General features: G+C 45.4%; 1 protein-coding gene across 1 annotated transcript in view; it reads left to right on the forward strand.

Annotated features, from left to right (window-relative positions):
• The window catches only part of LOC134571244 (uncharacterized), a 155,330-nt gene that overhangs the window by 129,517 nt on the left and 5,949 nt on the right, over nucleotides 1–19,864 (forward strand). Inside the window, exons 11-13 of the mRNA XM_063429418.1 lie at nucleotides 13,787–13,897; nucleotides 14,254–14,341; nucleotides 19,237–19,318. Of these exons, the coding sequence (XP_063285488.1) occupies nucleotides 13,787–13,897; nucleotides 14,254–14,341; nucleotides 19,237–19,318 (281 nt within the window). The remainder of the gene's footprint in view (nucleotides 1–13,786; nucleotides 13,898–14,253; nucleotides 14,342–19,236; nucleotides 19,319–19,864) is intronic.

The raw sequence follows: 19,864 nt of genomic DNA on the forward strand, positions 1-19,864 counted from the left end.
CTTATCTGCTCCAATGCGCCCAGGGCCTCTTGGGAGGGGTTCCCATGCGCTGCTACTCTAACGGTTTTCCCGCTGTCTTGATCTGGCATCCTCCATCAGCGCTGGGCTCTGTGATAGTGCCACAGTGACCAGATGGCTAGAGTCCGTTAGTTAATATTGGTGGTGCTAGAGGAGCAGGTGGGAGGAGCTCTGAGGCAACCAATATGGCATTGGTTCCCAGGTCCTCCTTTATTGCCACTGGGGGCTCAGATTATATGGAGGTGGAGCTGGACACATGACTTGCTCTCCCTATAAATTCTTGACCTCGCTCCTTTGCTGCCAGTCCTGACCATTGGAACACCTGACACTGCTTCCTGCCTGCTCCTTTCTGGTTTCACCGCTTCATTTATAAATAAAAGCACCCATGCCCTCATACATTTCTCAGGTTCCCATATCACGCTTGGGCATTTATGCAAGTCATGTTTTCAAGGGTTGTCATTCCACTGCAACTGAGTTCCTCTCCTTGCAAATTAATTAGTAGGTTGTCACATCTGCCCTAGTCAATAGGTCCTAAAGTATCTTCAACATATCTGCCTGTTTTGTGCTTTCTGGAAAACTTTTTAATTTAAATTTATTTAAGAAGAGGCTTCTTGCAAACTACCCACTGTATGTTTTATCATGGAAGTGCATATACAATATTTTTTTCACAAAAAGCTGGACCTTAAGGGGATTTGGGTTTTTGCACCCTGTGCCGTGTAATCGGCTGCTCTATATATTGAGGAAGCGACAAAATGTGTATGTTTGTGTGTGCTATCACCTGCCTCACTAGAGTGTATAGTACTTCAAAGGTCTTCACTGTCTGTAGTTTGGGCAAAATGGAACAGCCAGTTTAAAAACCTGCTGACCCACTGCTTTTATTAACACCCATTCACCACTCTCATCACTGACTACATCTGAAAATGAAAATGCATTATAAAAAGGCCATAACTACTACAGGTACTTAAGGATTGTTTTCCTATTCCAGGTGTTGAAGGACCCCTAGTCACCTGGGGGAGTCACCCGGGGGAGGTGGGGTTATTTTTTTTACTTAGGGCCCCCATCCACCGCTCAGGGGTGGGGGCAAGGGGGGGGGACATTAGGTCCCCCCCAAGTCGTATTTTAAGGGCCCACACCCAACGCTCAGGGGTGGGGGCCAGGGGGAGGACATTAGGTCCCCCCCCCTCATTCTAATTTAGGGCCCCCACCCAAAGTTCAGGGGTGGGGGCCAGGGGGGAGGACATTAGGTCCCCCCCCTAATTAGTATTTTAGGGGCCCCCACCCACCGCTCAGGGGTGGGGGCCAGGTGGGAGGACATTAGTACCCCCCCTAATTAGTATTTTAGGGCCCCCACCCACCGCTCAGGGGTGGGGGCCAGGGGGGAGGACATTAGGTCCTCCCCCTCATTCTAATTTAGGGCCCCTACCCACCGCTCAGGGGTGGGGGCCAGGGGGGAGGACATTAGGTCCCACCCCTAATTAGTATTTTAGGGCCCCCACCCACCGCTCAGGGGTGGAGGCCAGGGAGGAGGACATTAGGTCCTCCCCCCTCATTCTAATTTAGGGCCCCCACCCACCGCTCAGGGGTGGGGGCCGGGGGGGGGGCAATAGCCCCCCCTTTAGTTTAAAAGGTGGGGGGACTCAGTTTTTAATTTTTTCATTTTTTTTTACAGTGAGCAGCCACTGGCTGCTCACTGTTTAATAGACATGCCCCTACTCGCGGTATAGTGAGTAGGGGCACAATTTACTAATACTAAGTAATAGTTACTTAGTATTAGTAAATTTGGCTGAAAGACCAATTTAGGTCTTTCAGCCTTTTGGTAGATAACTCCCTAATACTGTGGGAATTAGGGAGTTATCTACCAAGCGGCTGCAAGAGGCTGAAGTCCCGAAGTTGCCGAAGTTCCGAAATGCCGAAGTGCCTAATTGCTGAAGTGCCGAAATGCCGAGGTCCCGAAGTTCCGAAATTACCGAATTTCCGAAGTGTCGAAGTGCCGAAGTGTCGAAGTGCCGAAGTGTCGAAGTGCCGAAGTGTCGAAGTGCCAAAGTTCCGAAGTGCCAAAGTTCCGAAGTGCCAAAGTTCCGAAGTGCCAAAGTTCCGAAGTGTCAAATTGCCGAAGTTCCGAAGTGTTGAAGTGCCAAATTGCCGAAGTCCCGAATTTCGGAATGCCGAACCAAAACAAAAGTTTTTCCCATGCACATGCCTAATTCTTAACATTTAAGCTCCTGAATTGAACCAGGGTAATCTACTTAGCCTAACGATTACAGCAGCACTGAACTGGGAAAATAATTTGCCCCCGGCATTTTTTTTACTTACAGCAGCTCAGTGGGAGGGGTGGGGCCAGAGAGGGGGTGTATTGTGTCATCATCAATGACAAGTACGTTCCTCCAAAGTAAGCATTTTGCTTCAATGATCTTTATTTATTTATAAAATATTTTACCAAGATGGATACATTGAGATTTCTCTCGTTTTTTAATTATGTTCATGTGCAGAGCCCAGCCGAAGAGTTCTCACATGAGAAAAAGGCCCTTTGTTTGTTCTGAGAAGCGTGTGTATATGGGGGATAGCGGGTGTATAGGGGATGCAATGAGTGTTTTCACAGTGGCTGTAGTTTATATAGAGGATGTAGTTTATGTCAGGAATGTAGTGTGAGTGTAGGTGATGCAGTGTGTGTCCGTAGAAGATCTATTTTTTTTCCTTATTGGATGAGTGTGTATAAGACATGTAGTGTTTATTATTGTATTGTGCATAGGGGGGGTTGAGATGGCTGAGTACACTCCTGTTACAAGCTCCGATGTTGTGCTATGTCAGAGCTTTGCTGCAAGTCAGGACAACACAGCTCTGAGGAAGCACGCTGTTGGAGCTCATGGGTAGAATGCTCTTCATGCAAGTTAGAACCTTCCGAGTCCACTCTCTCCAGCAAAGTTCCCGTGCAGACACACATCAAGGCCAGCACTTGGATATCGCCAGCCATGCATGGGTCCGGCAGTAGAGATCCTTTGATCTACTCTGTTGACCTCAGTCCATGACCATCGTGGCCCACTGGACATTTGCCTAGTTTGCCTGCATTACAGTAATGAGTTCCTTAGAGTGTTCCTTTAGGATAGAATTGATAACTTTTAACACTATAAACAATTAGAGTCACCTAACAGTTTTTTTGCCCTGTTATTAGCCTACTCATTCTAACCAATTCAAGTCTATCACTTGCTCAGAATTAACACAAATTCTTCTGCATTTAAGGCATGGTATTCCCATCCCTCATCTCCTGCATTTTGTCAGATAGGCCACGTCACTTGAGGCATTTAAAAGAACACTTAAAAAGAAGGCTCATATTTTTCCTTAGGCATTTTAGCTCACATCTGTCTTTCGATGCTTCTTTTGCAGTGCTGGATTAAAAGCCTCCTAGGACTGATACTGACAGATATGATGGGTGATAATTTGGCCAAAGAAATAGCATTGATAATCAATTTGTCTATATGTATATCTGTAAAATGCTTTAAGGCCCACAACAATGAGAAAAATGCTGTAAAATTATTATTATTAATATTGAAATAACTTTTCACGCATCAAGATAATTTAGATGCTCATGGTAAAATACAATACCTGGGTTAAAGTGACATTGAACGTTATTTAACCCCTTAAGGACCAAACTTCTGCAATAAAAGGGAATCATGACGTGTCACACACGTCATGTGTCCTTAAGGGGTTAAACTTTTTTTTTAGCTTTAACGCAAGTACCCAGTGAAAAATAAAATTAATATCCTGGGCAGATACAATCTAAGTACTTTAAGCATTCTGTAGATGAAAGAATTTTTGTTTTGTACCATTTCAAAATCTGCCTCTAAAACAGCATGACTGTGCAAAGAAGGGAAGTCATACAGAACAGTGTACACCTGCCCGTTTCACTGGGAGAAAGTGTGCTTGAAGCATATTAAATGTATTTTATTAGAAACAGAAGGGTCGAAATTAACTCTTTACTCTTTTTTGTCTCCTTTCCTCTTTTTTAAGGAGCAGACTATGGACTTGTTTCCAAAGTGGTTGTTAAAAAGAGATTTAAGCTGTTGTTGTTATTATTAGACACTTATTGTTGTAATTACTAGCTGGTGGATATGTGCAGGCCAAAAATACAGACTATTTTCTAACCTCGTCGCCAAGCCCATATTTTGTAGCTTTGGTATACTGCTAATACGCCCACCCCTACAGATGCCTGGCGTTCACCAATTAGCAACTTGCATATAAAAACAGCATGTCACCATGAAAACAAGACAACACAGTAGAGAAGACTCACCCTGTACATGCGCACATCACCTGTGATTGGCATTAGCATATTTAATGCACAGAGATGGTGGTAGTGGATGGGGTTTGACATAGAAAAATCTTTGTTTTGTGGTGGTTGATTTAACAAAATAGATTTGTAAGTCAATATTACCTGTACACACACATTATATGTTTACACATGACTGCTGACCAATACCAGTCCCCCCAACCATTGCCCCCCAATAACACACATGAAACATTTTTATAGTGGATCACAGCTTTATTTAACATGACCAGTTTTAAAACGCTGTCCAGCTCTGTCAGCTGTTGGGTGGTTGCCCAACAGACAGTTCTCCCAAATTGTGTTCCATGAGTCTCAACAGCCGGCTACTCGCCATCAACTCTGTGTAGGCTGTCATCTCCCCAAGCTGCACTGTCCAGGAAAAACCCACCACCGCTGACAGCGCAGCCTCAATCCCTGCCTGCAGGCCCACATTAAAAATGTCTAAACCTATGGGGGACAAATGAACCCCATCCTGTCGCTGCACTTTGTCATGCACCCCCTCCAGCTCAAAGTGCCTAACCACTATGCCACCCAAGTGGCGTTCAACCAGGAAATAGTAATGTTGACTTTACGCCTATAGCGCTCCAAAGCCTTTCCATACCCGCCACTACGCCAAACCGGACGTGGAACGATTTCAGACCAGACAAGGGTCAGATCCTAAACAACGCAAAACAGCGGGCCAGGTCCCTAGTCAAAACCCGTCCCAAGTCAAACCTTGAATGCCCCTCCAACGTACACGGGCCTCATCATACGAAAACCAGAGGTTACGGCCATATGGTCTATTCTCGGCCCGCCTAGCTGCCCAATAAATGAACGAATGTCCCACGATCCATACAAAGCAAGGAGCCACACCTAAAACTATAACAGAACATATAACCATGCATTAGCTGAGCCGCTGACCTACAGCAAGTGGGGGCGCACGTAGAGTTGAAAGCGTCCAGACTGCCAGCCCCAAAACAGGCTTATCAAATTCGCCTGTGTGGCAGCCCCTATTCTAAAGGAGTGAGTAGTGTAACAGCCCGGGGACAGCCCAATCCCCACCACGCATGACCGAAGCACTCTAGCAAATTGAAAATGGCTAAGGGACGACCCATCCTGATGACGTAAGAAGGAACCAACCACCGACCCTCGGACCCCCAGGAACTCTCGTAGTAACCGCACCGGACAGAATGGACCACCTGTCGCACTCACCCGAACCTGAGCACCTGCTCCTCCCTGATCAGTCTTGGACCTACGAATGATCAACATCATGTCGCTCACCGTAACCCTGACATCCGACAGTAGCATGGCAGCCGTAGCCCGAGTACTGGGCCCCATTAGCTCCCCTATTCGGAGAGCCCCAAAGAAACAGAGGGCGAACACGGCCCAAAACAGACAAACCTCGTAGTCCGAGGAAACAAACCTGGGCAAAAATTCTAAGAGTCTGCACAAGATCCCGTAGAAAATAGGACGCCGAGAGTCAGGCCTATGGCCTTTCTTCCAGCCCTTCATGACCCGCGAGACCCAAAGCGCCTTGGTAATGTCCTGCCACCCACACCACTGAAACAGAAATGACACGGCCGCCAAATGTCTTTCAACCACCGCAGTGACTTACCCGCAGCGCAAAGCGAATCCAATAAGGCCAGCATTGCTGACAACCTACCTGCGTCCGAGGAAGTGTCCCTGGTAGCACCGAACTCCCTCCACCTCCGCCATATGGCTGTATACGACCTCCACGATGGCTCCGACAATGAGGGCACGAGGTTCCAGTCCGCGCCACCTCCGGAGCTACCACTCGAAACCGGTCCCACTGAAACCGAGAAAGAGAGTCGGCTATAACATTTAGCTCCCCAGGCACATGACGAGCAATTAGCCACAAATTATGCGATAAACTAAGCAAAATCAAGCACCTGAGGAGTACCAACACCGGAGGGGACGCAGACGTGGATCGGTTGATCACATGAACCACACTCATGTTGTCCGTGTGAACAACCACCTTCTGATTAGCCAACTCTCCACCCCACAGCTCAACTGCCACTACTATGGGGAATAGTTCCAAGCAGGTTAATTTGTCCAACAAATCCGTCTCCTGCCACTGGCGAGGCCATGCTTCCGCGCACCAGTGCCCCTGAAAGTAGTACACCGAAGCCCACGGAGCTGGATGCATCAGTGTATAACTCCATATCCCCATTGGACAATGCCGGATGAAGCCAGCAGGATTGCCCGTTATACCTACGCAAAAAGGAACTCCACACCTGGAGATCCTCTCAATGCCACCGATTGATCCGAATAAAATGGAAAGGCTGCTTAACCCCGACCGTCGACAAGGACAATCGCTGACAAAACGCCCTTCCCATCGATAAAACCTCTGGCAACCAAAAAACCATGGTCTGGGTATCCACTTCAAACCCCAAATAAGACAGAAGCCCTACCAGCCTGTAACGAGATTATACCCCAACACGCAGGATCCAGCTAAACAGAAGACAACACAGAGGGAAGATACGTCTACCGGTCCTTAGAGTGGCCGGACTCGACGTATATAGGAGAAGTACAGAGTCAGGAACGATCCGAGGTCAAGGGCACTAAGAGACAGCGTAAACTAGGACTAGCCGGGGTCTGGTACACAGTAAACAGCAAGCCGGCAAACAGAACAGATAAGGCTAAAGAGAAAACTAAGTCAGAATACAAAGCCAATGTCAAAACGAAGAAACACAACTGAACACCACAAGCACTAAAGGGAACTGTAGCAGAAACCACAATAGGGCAAGGAACAAGGGAAAGAGGTAAATATAAATAGCCAAACCTCTGTTATGATTGGTCCCTGTCATATCCACACCCCCAAAAGGTAATTGTATGGGGAGTGTGGCATGACAGGGACCAATGGGAGACCTTTTCTAATTAGGCTCCCACTGTCCCTTTAAGAGCGCGCCCGAGACTCGCGGCGCGCTCTTAGTGTCAGGCGGGACACGTGACCGCTTCTCGTGGTCACTGCCCGCCCTCCATCTCCAGCCGTCGGATGAGCCGCGCGGCTCGTGCAGCAGCTGAGCCTCACGCGGCTTGAATAGAGGACCCCGGCCGGCACCCGGAAGGGTAAGTACCGCTACAGAGCCCCACTGTCTTCTCTTACGCTATCGGGACTCCAAATTTCGAAGAGACCTCACGAAAGGAATCCAGCAGCACTGCGCACAAACAGAAAATCATCCAGATAGTGAGTAAGAGAAAACAGGCCCGATACCCGAGAAGCCACCCATTCAAGAAACGACGCAAACTTTTCAAAATAGGAACAAGAAATAGCGCAACTCATTGGCAAACACATATCGAAGAAGAAGGAACCTTGAAATCGACAACCCAACAAGTGAAAGCAGTCAGGATGGACCGGGAGTACCTGAAAGGCGGACTCGATGTCCGACTTGGCCAGCTGAGAAACCATCCCAGCCTCCTGCACCAACTCTAAAGCCTGATCAAAGGAGACGTATCGAACACGCAACGCCTCCTTATCAATGTCATTATTCAGCGACCCGCCCGACGGGTAGGACAGGTGATGAATGAGACGAAAAGACCCCGGGTCCTTCTTGGGCACAAATCCCAGGGGAGTCGAATGGACTGGCCACCCTACCCAACCGAACTTCCTTCCTAAGCTTATCCTCCAAAATTGCTTCCTTGCCGATCACCAAACGCAGATCATCAGCCAATGACGGGGAATCCCACCATTACTGCCACCGCCATCTTGGACCACTGCAACGCCGACTTCACCAGCCCGAGTCTGCCGTCTCCCAGGTACGGATGGCCGTTCAGGGTGCGTGGCCGGGCCGCCACCTCGCCTCCGCTCGCTGTGCTGCACCGGGCTGGGAGATAGGCGCGATGGAGGCCTCGATCTCCTGGCCCTCCGCCCACCAGGAACATCAGTCCGACCAGTCATCTCTCCCTCAGCTGGGCCAATGGTCCTCCCGCCCGACACAAGCTCATCCAGGGCACCCTGGCCGTGCACCTCCAGGTAGGATTGCAGGAGCCTCAGCAATACAGCTTCTGGGGTAATTGCAGTATCCATGACAGGGGTAGTGGGCAGAGTAAATAGTACCAGGGAAGGGGTCACTAAGGAGAACTACAGTTTGTTATACTTGTATTACAGGGGACAGTCAGCCAGGAAAACAGTCAGGTGCCCTCAACTGATCCTGCCCACTGGTAAGTCCCATCCCTCTCCCTTTTCTTAATAACCCCAACTTTGATACAAATGTTGCTTTATTGACCCAGCCCACAATCTTGGGCAGCAGTCATGCCCCCCCCCTTCCTTAGTGTTCCAGGGGGAAACTCTCTAGTTAGATTAATTTCTATTACGTGAATTGATCATTTCAATGACACACACACTTTACTAACATACATGTTGTATAATGGTTTATTTATGCTTTGAACTCTCTGTTTGGCCTTTTACTTGATTGATATGCTTTCATATGTGCTATAGTCTTAATATGTAATTACATATACATAACATATACACTTACAAGCCACAACATTAAAACCACTGACACTGACAGGTGAAGTGAATAACATTGGTTATATTGTTACAATGGCACCAGTCAAGTGCTAGGATATATCAGGCAGCGAATGAACAGTCTGTTTTTGAATTTCATGTGTTGGAAACAGAAAAAATAGGTAAGCAAAAAGATCTGAATGGCTTTAACAAGGGCCAAATAGTGATGGCTAGATGACTGGGTCAGAGCTTCTCCAAAACGGGAAGTCATGTGGGGTGTTCCCAGTATGCAGTGGTTAGTACCAACCAAAAGTGAGGCAAGGAAGGACAACCGGTGAACTGGAGTCAGGGTCATTGGCACCCAAGGCTTAATGATGCATGTGAGGCTAGCCAGTCCAACCACACAGATGAGCTACTAAATTGCTGTCAGGACAGAAAGGTGTCAGAACATACAGTGAATCGCAGTTTGCTGCGTATGGGCTCCATAGCCGCAGACTCGTCAGAGCGCCAATGATTACTCTGTCCATTGAAAGTGCCTTCAACAGGGACATGAGTGTAAGAACTGGACCATAGAGCAATGGAAGAAGGTTGCCTGATCTCATGAACCATGTTTTCTTTCATCCCAGGTGGATGGCTGGGTGATTTTTCTTTGTTCCCCTGGGGACACGATGGCACAGGATGCACTATGGGAAGAAGGCAGACCAGCCGAAGCAGTGTTCTATACAATGTTCTGCTAGGAAATATTGGGTCCTGGCATTGAAATGGATGCTACTTTGACACCTACCTAGAGATTGTTGCAGACCACGTGCACCACTGCATGGCAATGGTGTTCTCTGATGACAGTGGCCTCATTCAGCATGATAATACACCCTGTCACACTGCAAGAAGTGTTCAGGAATGGTTTGAGGAAAATGACAAAGAATTCAAGGTGTTGCTGTGAACTCCAAATTCCCCAGATCTCAGTCCGATTGAGCCTCTGTGGGATATGCACTTGCAGGACTTATAGGATTAGTGCCAGATACCACAGGACATGTTCAGAGGTCTTGTGGAGTCAATGCCTGGATGCATCAGAGCTGTTGGCTGTACATTGGGGAATATTTTAGGAAGGTTGTTTTAATCAGTGGCATCCTAATAGGGAGGCGGTCCACTCCGGGTGCCACACATTAGGGGGGTGCCATGACTGCCATAAACCCGTGTAGGCCAGGCAGCATTATTTTTGAGGAGGAGGAGCGTGGAGGCGCGTGACGGCACAAAATGCCATGCTGCTGTGACGTCGACGTATATTGAGCAGCAGTAGAAGGATCTGCTCTGCTACTATGTGCATCACTGTGGCAGAAGATACTTGAGGCCAGAGCAGCACGCTGGGAGTGTCTGCTTGCACATTTTGTGTTTTTTTATTTTTAAAATGGATAATACTGGCAGGGGTTTTGTGAAGAAGTGGCAGCAGGGTTTTTTTTGTGAAGAGGGGGGTCAGGAGTTTTGGTGAAAAAGGTAGGTCAGGGTTTTTTGTGAATGGGGGGGCAGAAGTTTTTGTGAAGAAGAGGCAGCAGGGTTTTTTGTGAAGTAGGTAGGGGCAGGGTTTTTGTGAAGAAGGTGGGGCAGAATTTTGGTGAAGAAGGTGAGGGCATGTTTTTTTGTAGAGAGGAGGCAGGGGTTTTGTAGAGGGGAGCAGAGTTCTTGAAGAGGGGTGCTGGGGTTTTGTAGAAGGGAAGGCTGGACAGGCATTTTGTAGAAGGGGAGGTAGGGCAAGGTGCTGACTTTTTTTCTGAAGGGAGGTGCAGGGCTTTTTCTGAAGAGAGGTGGGGGTTTGTATAGGGTGCAGGAGTATAGTATTGGGGACTGGGCACTGTCTTTATAGAAGGGGGCTGGGCAAGGGTTTTTCTGAACCGGGTGCAGGGGTTTTGTAGAAGGGGGGCTAGCCAGCAGTTTTGTAAGGGGGCAGGGATTTTGTAGAAGGGGGGACACAGGTTTTGTAGAAGGGGGCAGTGATTTTTGTGAAGGAGGCTGGGCAAGGTTTTTCGTGAAGGTGCATTTTTTTTTTTAGAAGGTGGCAGAGGTTTTGTACAGGTGTTAAGGTTGTGGCTGATCAGTGTATTATTTACTAAGGAATGAATGGTGAGATAGTGGCTGCCATTACAATTTTGTGTCGATTGTCAATTTTGTCAACTTGAATACTATACCTAAGTAAATGAAGTCCCTGCTTTTTCATATGTATTTTATGAAAACTACAACATTTATAGATTAGCTTTGAGCTATATAGAAGCACATTAGATACATTAAAAAAATATATTTTTGAAATTTGGTACACTAACTGTTTGTTCTTTGCTGATTGTGACTGGAGCCCTATTTTCCCCAAAAATATTTATTGTAATAACATAATGATTGTATGCAGTTCCAATCGATCACCAGCAATCATTGGTGTATGCTGAGCCTTGCTGTAACGTATACAGACTCCTACAGGTATGAAATACCAATGTTCTGGTATATGCTGTGGAGAAAATAATAGATGGGATGGTAGGGGGAGACATATGGCTGAAGTGGGAGAAGGATGTGTCTGAGGAGAAAGACATAGGACTGGATAGGTTCGATAGAGAAGGAGAGAGAAGGGGAGAGAGAGAAGTATGGAAAAGATGAGAAATAAGCGCAGTGAAAGAGAGAGAGATAAGGCTAGTAATGGCAACTTTGAGACGTGACTGAAGGAAGCTGGATACAGAGCTCTGCTCTCTCCCAGCCCAACATTGATCGCATAGGGTAAGAACAAGTGGTATATGGAGCAGCTGGTGTGTGGGTTGAGGTGGCATGGGGAAGGATGATTGTTAGAAACAAGATGAGCCCGGCATGGGGCATGTGACACCACAATAAAATGTACACCATGTGTGGTGTATACAGTTGTCAGAACTCCACGACAACAAAACTCACCGTAATATATGGTGTGAAAAAATGTTCACAGAGCTTCACGGCAATAAAAGCATAGTATAGACTTATCAGATCGCCATGGCAATAAAAGCATAGTCAGCTATAGTATAGACGTATCAGATCGCTATGGCAATATAAGCATAGTAAGTTATAGTATAGGCGTATCAGAGTTCCACAGCAATAAAAAATATAGACGTATCAGATAGCCATGGCAATAAAAGCATAGTCAGCTATAGTATAGGTGTATCACAGTTCTATAGCAATAAAAGCATAGTATAGACGTATCATATCGCCAAGGCAATAAATGTATAGTAAGTTATAGTATAGGTGTATCAAAGTTCCACAGCAATAAAAGCATAGTATAGAATTATCAGATCACTATGGCAATAAAAGCATAGTCAGCTATAGTATACACGTATCAGATCGCTATGGCAATAAAAACATAGTAAGTTATAGTATAGGTGTATCAAAGTTCCACAGCAATAAAATCATAGTGTAGACATATCAGATTACCATGGCAACAAAAGCATATTAAGTTATAGAATAGGTGTATCAGAGTTCTATTGCAATGAAAGCACAGTATAGGTGTATTAGATTGCCACATCAATACAAGCATAGTATGTTATGGTGTGTAGGGTGTGTCAGTGCTCTACAGCAATAACACAAGTGAATCAAATTGCACTACAGCATTAAAAAATGACTGTATTACAGCATCACAGTAATACAACTATAATACACAGGATATAGATATATTTGTGCTCAGAATTTATCTAATACGTAATGGAATGTAGAAGGAGAAGCAAAGTTGGTTGAGGTGTGCCGAAACCAACGTTCAAGTAGGCCTGTAAAAGAGGGCCCACAAGGTGAATTGTTAATAAATATGGGTGTAGGTGGGGACAAACAGCTTGCACGACAAAGGTAAGTAGGGGGGTAGGGTTTATATAGGATCATAACTCCTCCCACAAATTCAGGCCAAATGGTCTTCCAACATATATATATATATATATATATATATATATATATACATATACACACATATATATATATAAGCTCTAAACAATATTTTTTTTCTATCTGCTACTTCTAATAAATCTACCACAGCAAAATTACAAAACACAACTATGTTGAGGTAATTAACCTAGAGATTAAATCTATGGTAAAATTACTACTTTTTTGAAGAAGGCTTTTTTTTTGTTTTTTTAAATGACAAAATATGCATAAATCAATTGACAGTGTATCTACAAGTCTATATATTGTATAGAATCAATGAGAGTTCATATACAGTCCAATACTGATGTTGGTTATGGATGAGGATCCATAATGGTGGACACAGAGTCTGAAATTAAAATCACAGATCCATAGTGCACTGTAAAATCACTTTTATTGCGAACATAAAATAAAAACATAAAGAAGTGAGCGGTAAAAATCGCTTATCAGGAGCGAAACTCGTATCCCCCTTTCTACTGTGTTCCAGCTACTCCATAGGGTAAAGGCTTCACAGTATCAAACCTAACGCATTTCATGAAGGATAGCTTCCCTTTCACATCCAGCTAGGTGATTTATTATCTTATTCAGTAGCTTTTTTATTGCTCCTACCATATTGATCCCACCCCAGATCTGTCCAGGAAATATTATATTGTAATACCCAGTCCATATGCTCTGTTGAGGCAGTTCGCTATGAAGCTGTATATACAGATAATATAAGAAACTGAAGAAGATTCAGTTAATTCACATAATTTCCGAATCATTTTTGCTTTTGTTTGTATTGACAATGTTTGTGTTTGTCCAAATTTCATTAACATCCTTTGTTTCAAAGATGACCCTCAAACAGTGCTAGTGGTGTGCGCAGTTCTGTAACTCTCGTTGTGATTATATTGTCAAATTATGAATAAATTGCTTGCATCACCACGCATTTCACTTTTAATATATTTTTTTGTCTAATTTAGTTTTTGACTAATGAATGAATGACCTCAAGTTCAGATGGATTTGGGATGCCAAGTCTAATATAAACTACATTGAGTTATTTTGTTAATTACTTCTTTGTTGAGATAATGCATTCATGTTGGTATATATATATTTTTCTACAGCTAAGATGTCATTGCTATACCCCCCCAAAAATAAAACCAATACTGTCCGGGGGAGATCTTCAAGATACACAGAATGAGATAGAAGATTTATTATACCAGAAGGAGACTTTGGTAAGTTCATTGCATCAAGGAATATGTGATCGTAATAGCAGCATCCCAATGTAAAGGGCAGCATGGCCTTGTCATATTAATATGCAAAATAATTCATACGTCACAAGTCCATCATTCCCCAGAAGATGTTATAATTTGGGAAGATGATAGATTACTTTTAACAAAAGCATTCCTCTTGATCACTATTCCAAATCGCCTTCCTCAGTGCCTTAAAATGCTATGTTTTAAAATAATCATTAATATATAGAATTCCTCACAATCAAGCCAGCTGTTAATTAAACAATATGTATCTAGATCCTTGTTCTAGAGCAGAAATACAATCTCAATGTTATTTTGTTTTTTTTACATGCTTATAGGGTGAGAAATCAAAGTGGGAACTGAACTGGAAGCTGGATTACTATCTGCCTGGATACAGAGAACAAGCAGCATTCAGACACAAACCTGGTATGTTAACTTTGTGATAGATGACATTCACCATACATTCCTGGAGGTATATATAGTCTTCATACTCAGGAAAATGTATGCCCTCTAGTATGTAGACTTCATATTGGTTCATTTCTCTTCAGCACCATAGGAATTCTTAAATGACCATGAGAGACACCCAGGCCACTTCATCTCAGTGCAGTAGTCCTTTATTTTAAACCCTGCAGTGTTAAACATTACAGTTTTTTTTAGAAACTGCTATGCTCACATTGCTGGGTTAAGCACAGCTCTAATAGCAAGGTACAAGTCAGCAAACTACCCAAAAGGCAAAGAGGAAAAGGATTGACAGACATATTACTGGATCTTAGAAGGGCTGAAGTTAATGCTAGGCAGAAATACGAAATATCAACTCTAGTATAAAACAAATATTCAGGCCAAAGTAAGACAGAACGCAGTTAATGCGAACAAGGTCAGAACATAGTAGAGCGGGAACCATAGGGCAAGTCAAAGATAGAGTCAGGGACAAGCCAGGTCTGGTACACAGAAACACTGGAATAGCAAGCAGGATCAGAATATCGTGCATAAGGGTCTAGAGCCCACAAAGTTTAGGAGTCAGAAAACTTGATATAGGATATATATTATTGCGTCAGATTCGCGCACCGGCATTGTTCCAGGAAGGATGCCAACTAGTTAAGAGAAAATATTGCATAAGTATTGCGTTACTGTACAATAGAAGATGACCAGAATGACGTGAGTGCGATGTAGTAATCATGGTGCTCTGTGTGGATGAAATGGTTTGGCCTGAATTTGACTCAGATGCATCAATTTGAGTGAGTGGTTTCCAAATTGTTTGTACCACCTCAATGCTTCCCCACCCACAATCTGTCTTATCTAACACCAGATTCTCTCTTATAGCCTGGGCCCTATACAGCATTTCAAAAGCTACTCCAAGAACTCACAGTACCAAACCCTGCAGGAACAGCCAGTGGTAGCACTCCTGGAAAATTGTCTTACCCATCCTATAGAAGCCATCCCTAGACCCGTCTTCCCCTCCCAACTATTGTCCCATTTCCCTGCTTCCTTTTTCCTCAAAGCTTCTAGAAAGACTTGTCTTTACTCAAATGACTTAGTTCCTAAATTCCAACCTTCGCCCCCACCACTCTACTGAGACTGCTCTTATTAATTCGGCACTGTCATGCCGAATCCCGTTTTTTTTAACCCCCCTCCCGCCTTCACTACATCCAATTGACCCCCTTGTCACCCCCAAATACCCCTAAGCCCCCCAGATTACCTATTTTTTCATCTTTATTTTCTGCCCCGATCTATATTCAGGGCGCCGCCATCTTTGTGTGGGTAGATGAAGTCCCTGTGGGACACGTCATCTGCCCACACTAGACAGACTGTGAGATTCCCGCACATGCCCAGTGAAACACCTGGACATGCGAACGGGAATTCCATCTATTCATTCATTCATCAGACAGACGAATGAATGAATAGAAAAATCAGACGAACAAACAAACACTGTGTATCAGAGTTCGTTTGTTCGTTCGGTTTGTTACAAGGAGGGAGCTACCGGCGTGCAGCTCCCTCCTTGTAATATGTACAAATAGAAGCGGCAGGGAGCAGTGCTCCCCACCACTTCATACGCCCCCATGTCCCCCCCTCACTCTACGGGGGTCAATGTCTACTGCGAGTAGGGCATGTCTACTAAACAGTGAGCAGCCTGTGGCTACTCACTGTAATTTTTTTTACATAAATTACAATAAGGGGGGGCGGACCTATTGTCCTCCCCCCTCCCCCACCCTGAACGGCGGGTGGGGGCCATGAAGATGATGAGGGGGGGGACCTACTGTCCTCCCCCCCAGGCCCCCACCCCTGAGCGGTGGGTGGGGGCCATGAAGATAATGAGGGGGGGGGGACCTACTGTAGGGGACCTACTGCCTGGGCGGCGGGTGGGGGCCATAATGATAATGAGGGGGGGTGACCTACTGTCCTCCCCTGCAGGCCCCCACCCCCGGGTGGCGGGTGGGGACCATAAAGATAATAAGGGGGGGCCTACTGTCCTCCCCCTCGGCCCCCAACCCTGTGCGGCAAGTGGGGGCCATAATGATAATGAGGGGGGACCTACTGTCCTCCCCCCCTGGCCCCCACCCCTGAGCGGTGGGTGGGGGCCCTAAATAAAGAGAGGGGGGGAGACCTACAGTCCTCCCCCGGCCCCTACCCCTGAGCGGTGGGTGGCGGCCCTAGATAAGAATGGTGGGGTGGGACCTACCGTCCTCCCCCCCAGCCCCCACCCCTGAGCGGTGGGTGGGGGCCCTAGAAAAACAATAAGGGGGGACCTACTGTCCCCCCCGGCCCCCACCCCTGAGCGGCTGGTGGGGGCCCTAAAAAAACAATAAGGGGGGACCTACTGTCCTCCCCCCTGGCTCCACCCCTGAGCGGTGGGTGGGGGGCCCTAAATAAAGAGGGGGGGACCTACTGTCCTCCCCCCAGCCCCCACCCCTTAGCGGTGGGAGGGGGCCCTAGATAAGAATGGTGGGGGGAGACCTACCGTCCTCCCCCCGGCCCCCACCCCTGAGCAGTGGGTGGGAGCCCTAAAAAAACAATAAGGGGGGGACCTACTCCCACCCCCACCCCCCACCCCTGAGCGGTGGGTGGGGGCCCTAATAAAACAATAAGGGGGGGGCCTACTGTCCTCCCCCTGGCCCCCACCCCTGAGCGGTGGGTGGGGGCCCTAAATAAAGAGAGGGGGGACCTACCGTCCTCCCCCCCGGCCCCCACCCTTGAGCTGTGGTTGGGGGCCCTAAAAAACAATAAGGGGGGACCTACTGTCCCCCTCCGGCCCCCACCCCTGAGCGGCGGGTGGGGGCCCTAAATTAAAATCCCCCCCCAATCAAGGTGACTAAGGGTCCCAAGCCCCTAGTCACCCCCCCCCCCCCCACCCAAATCAAACTATCCCCTACCTACCCCCCTCACCCTAAAAATAGTGAGGGGGAATAAAATAAATAACCTGTAAAAAAAAAATTAAACTTACCATTTGACGTCTTCTTTTTTCAGCCCCAAAAAAGGGCAAATAAAATGCCATCATACCCGTCGAACTTAAAATAAAATAAAAAACCCGAGCGCAAAAAAAAAACCTGACGAAAAAGAAAAAAACAGAGCGCAAAAAATAAATCCATCTTCACCTATGGAGGGCTCCGCGCAGACTGAGCTACGCAGGGCGGGGGAAGGCTTATACAGGAAAACAGGAAAATCTAAATGAAACAGACTTGCAATAAAGGAAGGATAAACTTTAGTTGACTCTTTACAGGTAGTATTTAGGGAGTCTGTGCAAGTCACATGCAGGGAGGTGTGACTAGGGTTCATGAACAAAGTGATTTAACTCCTAAATTGCCAATAATTGAGCAGTGAGACTGCAGGGGCATGATGTATACACCAAAACCCCTTAATTAAACTAAAGTTGTTTTGGTGACTATAGTGTCCCTTTAAAGGTAGGCAGACAGTGTAATAGAGCAGCTGAAAATGCTAGTAGAATGATTGGTTGTATAGGGAGAGGTATTAGCAGTAGAAAGAGAGAAGTGTTAATGCCATTGCACAGAACACTGGTGAGACCTCACTTGGAGTATTGTACACAGTACTGGAGACCATATCTCCAGAAGGATATTGATACTCTAGAAAGTGTTCAGAGAAGGGCTACTAAACGGGTTCATGGATTGCAGGATAAAACTTACAAGGAAAGGTTAAAGGAACTTAACATGTATAGCTTGGAGGAAAGACGAGACAGGGGGGGGATATGATAGAAACATTTAAATACATAAAGGGAATTAACACAGTAAAGGAGGAGACTATATTTAAAAGAAGAAGAATACCACAACAAGAGGACATAGTCTTAAATTAGAGGGCAAAGGTTTAAAAATAATTTCAGGAAGTATTACTTTACTGAGAGGGTAGTGGGTGCATGGAATAGCCTTCCAGCTGAAGTGGTAGAGGTTAACACAGTAAGGGAGTTTAAGCATGTGTGATATAGGCATAAGGCTATCCTAGACTTAAGATAAGGTCAGGGACTAATGAAAGTATTCTGAAATATTGGGCAGACTAGATGGGCCGAATGGTTTTTATCTGCCGTCACATTCTATGTTTCTATACTAGTTTAAGTTAAGTACTTAGCTAATCTAAGAAAAGTACAATGACACTGTAGTCACTGTATTTACTCTCTTTGAATTGGTTAGAGTGCATGGAGTTCCCTAGCACTGTCTCTCCATTCAATGTTAAACCACTTTAAAGCAGTTTAACACTAAATGAGAGTCCCTAGCCACCCACAGCCCGGCCCTTTCTAAAGGTGTGGCTGAGACAGGGCTAACACACTTCCATGTTGTTGTACACATTCCTACAATCAGTTGGACCTATGATAGACTAAAAGCAGTCAGCTGGCACTCTCAGCCAATCACTGCTGCCCATTACTGCATAGGCTAATACTTCCTCATTATCCAAAGCAGCACAGAGAGGATGGACTGTCGGGCCTCTCATTTAGCATTAAAACATAAAAACCTTAAAAACTGTTTAATGCTGAATGAAATGACAGAACCAGGGAACTCCAGACACTATAACCAGTTTAATGAGATGAAGTTGACACAGTGCCTACAGGGTTTCTTCAAGTAATTCAAAGTGTCAAAAGAAGACAAAACAAACGAAAGCCAAGTTGCCAAGTTGATAAGTGACGATACTCATTACCACCTGTTGAGTGCACTCTTCTCAAGTCAGGCTTTGACTAATAGACTCTAATAGTAATTTACTCTTCACGCTTTCATTGTGTTAAGGTATTAGTTTTTCTGAATGGAACAATTTGCTGGTCAGTACAGAGAGTGACTTGGATATAAAATGGCAAGTTGGTAGAATGGAATGTTATCTAATTTCAGCTGCGACGCAAGCTCCGCAATCTATCACAAAGAAAAGCTGTAAAGTTGATGTGTTTGAGAGGCTGTCAGCTCCAAGGAGAAGGTGAGAAATAAAACATAGTGAAGCTTGATGGAAATCGCATGTTGTCCGCACATTGGTTGCGAAATAAGTCCTCAAGTTGGACAGAATAAAAAGATTTATTAGCAGTGATAAGCAGATCAGCCAGGTGGGGTTTTGGGCATCAGTTGCAATGCAATAAATTGTTTCGAATTTCCTACATATAGTCCTGCTTGAAGCCAGGTACACACAACAGATGATGCGATAGTTAAACTACATATATTTAAGCAAGCTATCTAACCAGGTTTGTTTCAGATCAGCTCTATGCAACTTTCAATACTGAGAGGTTTATTCACTATTTCTTTAAATGTCACTGTCACACAGAGATTCTCCAAAACTATTTATTAAATCGAACTAATGTCCTTTCGGAGCTCTCACACGCACACTAACAGATACTATAAATTCTCTTGCTAACAAACACACACAGTGTTATTCAGTAAAGTGAACATTTTCAGGAATGCAAAGTGAATTCAAAAGTAAACGTAGATTTCAAGTGTAAGGCCAAAGTAACTAAACTGGAAGCATCGCTGA

Source organism: Pelobates fuscus, chromosome 8, assembly GCF_036172605.1.
Source record: "Pelobates fuscus isolate aPelFus1 chromosome 8, aPelFus1.pri, whole genome shotgun sequence".
NCBI classification, from domain to species: Eukaryota; Metazoa; Chordata; class Amphibia; order Anura; family Pelobatidae; genus Pelobates; species Pelobates fuscus.